This window comes from Cicer arietinum, chromosome 2 (genome assembly GCF_000331145.2).
Source record: "Cicer arietinum cultivar CDC Frontier isolate Library 1 chromosome 2, Cicar.CDCFrontier_v2.0, whole genome shotgun sequence".
Taxonomy (NCBI): domain Eukaryota; kingdom Viridiplantae; phylum Streptophyta; class Magnoliopsida; order Fabales; family Fabaceae; genus Cicer; species Cicer arietinum.
In genome coordinates, this window is record NC_021161.2 from 27,103,796 (window position 1) to 27,115,190 (window position 11,395).

Here is an 11,395-nt window from a genome sequence, read left to right on the forward strand (position 1 = left end):
TTGAAAACCGCAGACAAAATTGATGGCTTGATAGGTGAATTGGATCGATCGGTGAATTGGGAATCTTGACTGTTTCAACACTTGATTACTTGGTCAATCGGTGAATTGGACAAAGTGCAAAACCTGATCGGTGAATGATTACAAGGTGTAGAATAACAAACTCAATGCAGTTATCTCTTGTTAGTGGATTACTTCGTGAAGAATAACAAACTCGATGCAGTTAGCAGAGCGGGAGATTGGTGCAGTTACAGTTCATCAGTCACGCTAGAAAATTCTAGCAGAGCGTTTCTTGACTCTTTTTCCTTTCTTCAATCATTCATCCACAATCAATAACAGAATATTAATAACGCATTTAATCACATAATCAACATTCATAAATGTTAACAGATATGTAATCATCAAAACATAAAAAAAATAAAACCATGAAACATATTCATTACTGTGACACAACATCAGTGTTAAGCTTATTTAATACATTTATGTTGTTCCTTCAACAAATATTTTATTTTCCAGGTGAAATTAAACTTTGATCAAAACGATTTCTCTTCACCACGAGAGAAAAAGACCCCAGTTGGACTACCTTCTTGTAGTGCCAATCTCACAATAGGTTCAGCACCTTCATCGGATGTTAGAGCACCATTACCGTGGTTCATATCTGTTTTGACATAACCAGGGGAAATAGCATTTATGCACCAAGAGGGATACTTCTTGGCTAGAACTCTTGTGTAGGCATTAAGAGCAACTTTTGAAACAATATATCCAGAATTAGCAAGAGGCCAACCTTTGGTTTCATGTGAACCTTCCTTAAAATCCTCTAGAAATTCATTCAAAATTTCATCAATCTTTTCTTCGGACAGATGTTGGACATCACTTAGTACTTCTTTAGGTCGTCCATTTTGCAAAACCTGTCAAAAAAGTTGTGAGAATAAGCATGACCTTCACCTGTGTTTAAATATGTTAATGAACATGTGAAGATATGCCTCAAATCATCAACAATTAGAGTTGGTTATTCTTTATTGTTTGTTATAACTGAATTTGGCCAATTTAATTATGACGAAGTAGTTATAGTTAGTTAAGCTAATCTATTTTAGAATACAATATATAATTGTAAATGTATTTGTTGTTGTGCATGAAAAAGAAAAAGAGGTTTATGCAATTGTGAAAAATGATTCATAGAAAATCAGAAATTGGAAAATTTGTATCAGTGTGCTCTCAACGGTGATAGATACAAGGGCACTACAATTGAAAAGGGCCCTAATCTTGTAAATTCAATACTTATAGTGAACTGTTTTGCTTATTTGCCTTCAAATAATTGAAGTCGAACAAATATATCTTGGTATTATCTTTGTCTTATCTTTCTTTAATTTCATTTTACATTGATTTTCAAAACTGCATTAAATTTCTGTTTTACAACTTAATTGTTATTCTTTTGTCTGGATTTTTTTTGGTTAATCTTTGTTATAGATTTTATTTTTGAAACAACAGACTCAACTAACTTTTAGACATTAATTGTGTTAGTTTTAAATTTTGTTTTCAACTTCATGAAAATCTTTTCTATATTTGAATTTCTTGTCTTCAGTTGTAATTACAACTTCACTTTCTCTAAATATGACTAATTGACTTATGTTATTATATGTTTAGCCATCAAAGATCCATAAAGAAGATTATATCCCACATAAATTTTATAAAGAATACGCAGTTCACTATAAACATATGTCTTTTTTTAGTAATGAGATTTTTTTTGAAGAAGTCTTGATTCTCACCGTTCTCATGATTGAAATAATAATTTGATCGATGTTAATTCAATAAAAATATAATAAAATAAAAAAGTGAACTAACAAAAATTGAATTTTCTATTCAAAGTTAAGTGGAAATATATCAGTATGTCATACCTCCAATCTTCCGACGGACGAAGAAACATTGACAATTTTTGGTGAGCTTGAACACTGAAGAAACGGAATAAGAGCTTCGGTGAATTCTTTGGTGCCAAAATAATTTGTTCTAAGGCTTTTCTCAACTAATGCATAGTTTTCAGTGTATATTTTTTTCCAGTCAATTTGACTAGGATCTACCTGCACAACCCAAAAGAAATTACTAGTTTCATCCAAATATTTTGAGTAACGAATACTGTCCTTCAACATTGGTCAACTATAATTCATGACATTAAGAATTGCGATGGCAATTTCACTAATTTAAATTTAAAATAGAAGTTTCTAAGCTTTTGAGGTAAAACACATAAAACCAAATTAAGAATGGATGTAATCATACCACAACACCAAGTGCAGCCAAAGCCTCACCATTTACTTGTGCTCCTACAATTCCAGCATTGTTTACCTATACACAAGTTTTCAGTTCAAGTTTATAATATTTTAGGTCAGTCAAGAGACTAAAGACTGAGCAAGAAATTTAAATTCAAAAATGAAAAATATTATGAACGCAATCCCACGGAATCATAATAGAAAACTTATGTAAATAAAAACATTGAAAACTATATATATTTTTTGAATATATCACTTCAAATAAGATCAAGTTTTTAAAGAGACAGAAAGGAGGAGAAGCCACAAAATAAATAAATAAATAAATAAATAAATAAGAGAGAAATGACATTAAAAATAAAATAATAAGGAACTTAACGGTAGATAATAGAATACTCTTCGGATTGTTATTATAAGTAAAAAAGTGACATAAAAACTTGGTCATTATTATAAATAAAAAGTTAATTATTTTTTACTCATGTAATAATAGTATTTCTAATATACTTTTACCTTAATAAAAAAAACATTTAATGTCAATAGTTAAATGTTTGACATTCAAAGAGACGTGTACTTGTAAGTTATTTCATTGTTAGTTTTGTTTTAGTCTTAGTGTTTTGAATGATGTGCTTTGTTGATTCTCCTTTTCTAGCTTTTGTATAGACGACTTGATCAAGATAGATTGTATATGAAAGAAACTTTTGTCATGCATAAGCTTAATTACATATGTTTTAGCATGCATTAAGTTTGAAGCATGATCATATTGCATAGGTAACCTTTGAAACTCATTTCAAATTATTTTCTAAGTGTTTTTGACTTAGTAAATTGACTTACCCACTTATGAATTGACTCATAAGCTTCAATAACTTAGTTATGGAAGTTCCAGGATTGTTAGTCAAGTCACAAAGAGTGTGAATCAACTCATCAGCAGGCAGAGAGTTATTTGAATCGACTCACAATTGTGTGAATGTGAGTAGTTTGAGTTGACTCACAACTGTGTGAGTCGTCTTCATTTTTGGTTTTTACAATCAGTGTGAGTTGACTCACTTCTCTTATAAATCGACTCACACAACCTACAAACTTAAAATGTGACAATTTTCTCATCATTTCTAAACAAAAGAAAAATTCCACTCATTCTTCATACTCAAGCATTCAAGATCATATCATAGATTGAAAAATCTATCTTGATCAAGTCAGGTTTGCATTAGAGTAGTGAAGTGATAAACAACAGCTAGGCAACACCGTTTGTTGAATTGTCTATTCCATATACGAATCATCAAGGTGATATCAATCGATTGTGTATTGAGGGTTGAAGAAGGTGTTCTTCAGTAAAGTATGAGAACGATTTTTAGGTTTCTATCATAAAAGAGTGAGATGCGATCTTCATATTGAAGTTAGGCTTGTGTTCATAATTTGGAAGGTGTTCCAAGATTCTATGTAGAAGAGTATTTAAAAAAGAAAAAGTTCTATATACAAGTTTTTGTAACTTTCGCCGAAGGATTTGATAAACATTCACATTAATAATAAAGGAAGAAAACTTTCATTTATTTGAATGGGAAAATGATATACCGTACGAGCGAAGATGAAGTAGAGGAACCTATACAAATTGTCGTGTGAATCTTTCTATCTCTAACTCTTTAATTGTTGCATTTTTACTTTTTTTTTCTTGATTTTCTATTTTGTTTTGGAGTTTGGTGAAAAATCTAGTTTGCTGTAAATTAATAGAAAATTGTTATAAGATTTTTCTTTTTATATATTTTATCTTGGTTTTGAATGTTTAATAAAATCTTGTTTGAACATTGCAATTCAACATTTTAGACTTGATTCAATTTTGAAGAAAATATAATACAATAATGTTTTTATTGTTTAAGATCCATTTAGTTTTTATTTGATGATCTTTTTCATATTTGATTGAAGGGTTAAAATCTTTTTTTCAAAACTACTTTGATCAATTTTCGATTGAAGGTTGAAAGTCTTTATTGAATTTTGTGTTGTTTATTTCATATATCATCATCGAATCAACCTAAATATCCTATGTGCATAATCGATGAGTCCATCACATTAAACGATTTTAATTTCCATTGTGCAACTCGAAAATTTTCAAAACTATTTTTCAAAAGAATTAAACTCTATTTATCTCTCCTTCTAAAGTTCCTTGTAGGTCATTTTGTGAGTAACATGATATTTTAGTAAATTTGAATTATGATTTACATCAAATCTAGAAAATTAATTGCACTTAATTAATTTTCTGAATAAACATAAAAATAGTTATTTTTAGAGTAAAAATCAATTTTGGTCCTTGAGAAAATTTGAAATATCCAATTTAGTGCTTGAGAAAAATAAAAGCGTTTTTTTATCCCTAAAAAAAAATCGAGTCAAATTAGTCCCTGAGAAATTTTGAAAGACCTAATTAAGTCCCTAATAAAATTAAAAACATATTTTAGTGCTTAAGAAAAATAAATCGGGACAATTTAGTTCTTTGCTCAATTTAGGGAAAATAAACCCTAGTGTTATTTCATCTAGAGAAACTACAAGTCTAAGATATAAACTTTTTTGATTTCATAGAGATCTGCGATTCCGAATGTGTGACTTCTGTTGTCTCTATTATTTGTTTTAGAAACTGTATTTTCTTCTTTGTTCTCACGTTCTTCTTCTTCACCCTTGCGTTTCTGAAGATGTGTCATTGTTCTTCCTACTTGTGCTTTTGAAAGTGCGATTTTATGTATTGTTCATAAAGGATACCAATGTAGTTTAATTTGGTTATTATTGACGTTATTTTTTAAATTATATTATAATATAGTGAATTTTTTTATTGTAGGGATTATATTGTTCATTTTATTATTGTTATAGAATTAATTATCAATTTTTTAATTATTATCAAGGACCTAATTGTCCTTTTTTTGTAGAAATTACGCGTGGGAGAATCAAGTTCATGAGTCATCGGAAAAATTAGCAAAAAAAAAGAAACTCAATTTTCTAATTGTGGTTTACATAAGGTCTAATTTGGTCTAATTTATTTTTTTTAAGGACTAAAATGTACTTTTATTTTTTTCAATGACTAAAATTGGTCTTTAAAAATATCTCAAAGACAAATGGAGTAGATACTTGAATATAAAGCAAATATTTTATGAGGAAATTCATTTTTTATAATAAATAATAAAACAGTCAATTTTGTATTTAATAAAGTCTTATAATAATTTGAAACTCAAACACTACTTTTGTCTCTAAATTTAAAATATTTGATCAAAATACGAAAATTAAAAAATTTAATAATAATATTACATTGATTGACAATTAATATTGTTTTTACTAATTTACTCTTCAAAAGAGATAATAAGTTAATGTATTCATTATAAATATTTTATTATTGACCGCAGAAAAACATGTAAATTAATTAGACATATGTTAGTAAAAAGAGTAGTTAATGTAGTTGAAAATTCAAAAGACATCTTATAAAAATGATAAAGAAAATTCTTAAAAGAGTCTTACATACAAATACAAATGTAGTTAAAAATAAAATAATATATATATATATATATATATATATATATATATATATATATATATATTTAAAATGTGGTATATGGATATTTTAAGAGGTATACGGAGTTGGATTGGATTACTTTTTTTTGTCAAATCCTATATCCAAATCAAATAATTTCATTTGGTTGGTTGAGTTTTCAATGAATGTATTTTATATCATAGATTAATCAAACCAACTCATTATGAGCAGGTTGGGTTGAGTTCAAGAATAATAAAGAAAATTTTTATTTAAAAAAATATATTTAAATGATATGACATATAATTTTATAATATAGAACTATTTAGATTCGTTAATTATTTATATACTATTAATTAAATTAAAAATATAGAAAAAATTTGAAGTTAAAAAGCTAAGTTTTTACGATATCATATTACAATTGCATGAGTGTTAATCATTCTAGTCATATATCATTTTTATTTAAAACATCTCACGTTATCACTTTTTAATTAAAAATTCGTATAAAGAAATAAATTTATCTACTTTTAAAATATAGAGATCAATTTCGTGAATCAATAAAAATAAAGGACTAAAAATATACTTAAATATAAACTTAAATACTTGACCATCTCAAAAATAATACAGTTATATCATAATATATTATTCAATACTTAAAATATATCTATAAACAAATTTTTAAATAAAATTAAACAATTCAATTTTAATTATTCATCGATAATAGAATATATATATATATATATTTTGTTAAAGAGTTAGGATTCGAAAGTTTAAAATATTAAATTTATTATTTAAATTAAATATTATTAAATTAAAATTTATTCAGATTAAATTCAAACTTAAATGGGCGAACGAATTGAAAGATTTGCTGTGCTACGGACATTCCTAAATATGTGTGTTTAGTTATGTGAATGTTCTGCTGTGATTGGCCATGGGTGCATCAAAGGGATAGTTTGCGTGATCACTCTCACCCAAAAATTCTGCCACTTGAACACCAAAAAGGGCGTGGCACACTTCCCACTCACTTCTTGCTTTTCCAAGGCCGAGGCGGCCGTTAAACCAGGAAACAAATTTGTAAAGTAATTACGTCACGAAAAAACGTGTATTTTGTCTATCGTAGGGGAGTTACGATGCACTCAGTTTCAATTCAAAACTCTTAATCCATGTCATAAAATCACTTCATTCACCATTTCGTCGTCACGGATCCCCCAAACAACCATCCTATTTGACTTAAATTTTTTTCACTATATCACTCTCCAATAAAATATACCAATACAAAGAGATTAATTTTGACATACCATTAGTGTAAAGAGTTTTATATATTTCATAAATTATTATCAATCAATTATATAAATAATTTTATAAATAGTTATAATAAATGTTAAATATTACTTTTAATTTAATCATTGTGATTAATTAAAAATGTAAAAACTAGTTCACCTAAATAAATTTATGGCAAAAATTAAGTAGAGGCTTCACTCTTCTTCCATTTCTTCTTTTTCGTCCACCAAACAAAAATAGTTTAGAGCTATTTAGGGGCCAAATACATCGTTTTTCTATCATTTTATATAAATAAATAATTTTTATATAGTTAGAATAATTTTCTTTGACATTTTTATGTGATTTTGTAATTTAATTGTGGTGTTGTTTTATTTATTGTCTTAGGGCATTGATGTTTTTATTTTCTGTCTTAGTATGATGTTTGTTTAGTTCAGATTGCATATTAGTTTTAGTTATGAGATGTTTGTTTGATCAGATTGATCTATCAATTTCAGTTCATTAGTAGTTATTTGATGGTCAATGTTATTGAAGACATGATTACTCCAATGATTTTTATTTAATATTTAAAGTTATTTTATTGTTTTATACTATTATCTTGAATGTTGTAAATTTGTTCATTGTTTAATCCTTTTTAGTTCTAGTGGGAGTGAATTTGTGTTATTTTATATTATTTATATCAATTTAAATGATTGCATATATTTTTTTTAGTAAAAAAGTAATAATTCCACAAAGCATTTGTCTATTTTTTACCTAAGGAAGAATTTGTGTTATTTTATATTATTTATATCAATTTAAATGATTGCATATATTTTTTTTAGTAAAAAAGTAATAATTCCACAAAGCATTTGTCTATTTTTTACCTAAGGAAGAATATAGACAATATATGATATAACATTCAACAAAGATAAAATATGATCACTATATGATAAACATTATCCTTTTTTATGGTTTGATTTTCACATATTAATAAGTCTTATAATACTATTTTATCTTATCATGTATTTGATACATACTTCATCATGACATAATATAATATGTATTATATTTAAATGATCAAATTATCATTGTAAAAAAATTATCCTCTATTTTTTCTAAAATAATTGTAATACTTTAAATATTCTAAACTAACAAAAATTACTACAAAAAAATGAAATAAGTAATGTACTAATTTTATATATATATATAAAATTATGACACTATGAAATAAATCATGTCAAATTTTTAAGAAAATTACAAGTAATCAAATAATTATCTTTTATTTATTAGATAAAAAAATTAAGATATGATATATATATATATATATATATATATATATATATATAAAAGTGTGTGTAAATGAAAAAAATACTCTCGTAAAAATTATTTATTTTGAAATTTATAGTAAAATGATATTATATTCATAAGTTTAGATGATTTTGATTGATAGTTTATTAGATTATATGAAATGATAAGATTCCAGTGCACCATAAAATTATACATACTTTTTTAAAATTAATTTTTAATAATTTGCATACTTAATATTAAATTCTAGTTTTTTATATTTATTTTATTTTTTTATATTTTATAAGAATAAGTAAATAAATTATTATTTTTATCATATTTTGTTGATTTCTAACATAACTGATATCTTTTTAGTTTTTAACTAAAAAGACAACAAAAATAATGTCTAAAATTAATACATAAATTGGATTTAGTCATCCAACGGAAAATAGTTGTTATTTTTAATAAATTTAATTTTTCTTTTTATGTTTTGAATTATTACTTATGAATTGTGTTTTTTTTATTTTTTTTTTTATTTTGATAACAAAAAAACGTTTACGTTGTCTTTGACAAACGAATCAATAATGAAGAAATATTCTATTTTGTAACCAATTTCCCTTTTTGTTCTCTTTCTCGATGAGAACTGTGTTTTCCATAGTAGCAGGAAAACATTTATTAACAAATCTTAAATATTAATACTAAAATAAAGTTGAGATAAGATTAGCCAAAGAAAAATAAAACACAAATAATATAGTTAATGGATTCACATAATTGATGAGCAAAGACGAATAGATTGACAAAAATCGAATAAAATTTTTAATTAGAATATTCTTTTCTCAGACTTTACCTTTCGACCAAATTCTTTGTCTACCAAAACTATTATTTCTTGAAAATTGAAAGATTTTCACAAAAAAGGAAAAAAGTCAAGAAAAGTGTCTTACCAAGATATCCAATTTACCAGAGTGGTTTCGGATGAAATCTGCAAAGGATTCAATACTTGCAGGATGTGTGACATCAAGTTGATGAAAAACCACATGGCCAGGAAGTGAAAGCTCTTTCAGTTTCTCAACAGCTTCAAGACCCCTTTTCTCATCTCTTGCTGCCAGCACAACTTTGATGCCTTTTGAAGCCAATTGTTTGCATATTGCAAACCCAACTCCCCTGTTTGCTCCTGTCACAACTGCAAGCCTAAAAGAAACCAATAAAACAAGTTATTATGTTCAAATATGAATTATGAAATTTGTGATTTTAAGCATGTAAGGTAAATAAATTAAATTAGTGGTACCTTTCTGTTGCTTCTGCCATTGATCTGTTAATACAAAGCTTCGGTAAAATGGATTTTGTCTATGTTTTTTTCTTTGTGCAATCTATGTTTTTAACTATAGCCTTTTATTTATACTTCCTCCATCCCTAATTATATACACAATTTATTCCTCTAAAAAATATTATAAACACAATTTAGAAAACATATTTTCTCTTAAATTTTACATTTTTCTTAAATTATTAGATGTATTTATTGTATTTTTCAAATATTCCTTTATTTTACTAATAAATTTTTAACTTAAAATGATATTACAAATTTATTTTAGAGTATGAAAAGTCAAAATTAAATATATTTATATATAAATATTCTCTGCAATCTTAAATATAAAAAAATGTCTTGATGTATTATTTTGAAATATGAATCAAATATATTTTAATTAATTTGTTTGTTTTTAAGTCGATAAAGTCCCTTAAAAAATGACAAGAGGGAGTAGTGTTTTAGAAACATCTATTGAATTCATTATCTACATTTTTTTAACATATGGAAAAAAAGTTAAAAGATAATTATAAAAATGGAGTATATTCAAAAATTATGCTAAGGTTCATGCTCCTCGAATATATGTTAACAAATTAATTTAATTTATATAAATTTAATTATAAATAAAAAAAGTAATATCCAGTAAATTATAGTACTATTTTAAAATATATATTTCCATTTAATTTAAATGAATTAATCTAACTTATAACCTTATCTGTGTCTTTTAATTTGTCATTTTTAGGTTATTTACTAATTAAACAAAAAGGAAAAAATCATCGAGATCAATGAGACTACCAAATCATATATAGAGAGACATGGGATACATGCATTTCTATTCAATATAAAATATAACTACAATCTAATTGGTTCACTCGATAAAAAGTTAGGTTTATGTATCACGATGGTGAAAATTTAACTCCAATTATCTATAAAAGTATTTCATTGATAGATAATATATAAGAATATTTTTCAATGTTCTATAAATATTAAGGTTTGCTTTGAACTTGTTAAACTCTCAAGATCCAATCCACCTAAAATTTTTGTTATATAACATGGAGGGAGTAATTTATTTATTTATTTTATGGGTATACAACAAATCACCGGCTAATAATTTCTTCAGTTGTAAAAAAAATATAGATTATTGATTTTCTCTTCTATAATTAGTGATCCATTTGTAAAAGAGTTATACAATAAGTATTCATTTAAATTTTTATTCAAAGTTTTTTTAATGCAATTCCAATTATTTTTATAATTTGTAATACTCCCTCCTAAAGCTGGTAAAATGAATCAATTTCATAGATTTGGAATTTTAAAAAAATAATAAAATGAATTTGATAGATTTGGATTTAAATGGTAATGATGGAATGAAACAATCTATTAAGATCCATTAAAAATCAGTCAAAAAATCCATTAAATCTAAAAGACATTCAATCAAAAGAATTGTACCATACACCCCCACATGTACCTCTCACCCCATCTCCATTGAAAATACCATATTGCTCTCTTTTAATATGTATAAATGTGAAAGTTTCGAAATGTAATTTTTTAGGATTTTATGAAAGTTTTGAAACTTTTGATAAATCTGAAAGTTTCGAAATGCGTTTTTTCAGAATTCATCAAAACTTTCAAAAGTTTTGATGAATTTGAAATCTTCGAAACACAAATCTACGAAACATAAAAACTTCGAACTTTCAAATTTCCGAAGTAACACAATTTCAAAAATTTTAAAACTTTCTAAAGTTTCAACTTATAAGAAATTTTCGAAATGTACATAATTATTTTAGTAATAATTAAAATTTTATT

At 25.5% G+C, this 11,395-nt stretch overlaps 1 protein-coding gene across 1 annotated transcript; it reads right to left on the bottom strand.

The window, feature by feature from the left end:
- Positions 1–406: 406 nt before the first annotated feature.
- Positions 407–9,738, bottom strand: LOC101496620 ((+)-neomenthol dehydrogenase-like). Its single transcript, XM_004513767.4, has 5 exons — positions 9,578–9,738; positions 9,234–9,480; positions 2,269–2,334; positions 1,893–2,072; positions 407–905 (listed from the first exon to the last, which is right to left on the bottom strand). Exons 1-5 carry the CDS (start codon positions 9,595–9,597, stop codon positions 531–533), a joined length of 888 nt encoding a protein of 295 aa, XP_004513824.1. The 5' UTR covers positions 9,598–9,738; the 3' UTR covers positions 407–530.
- Positions 9,739–11,395: the final 1,657 nt, after the last annotated feature.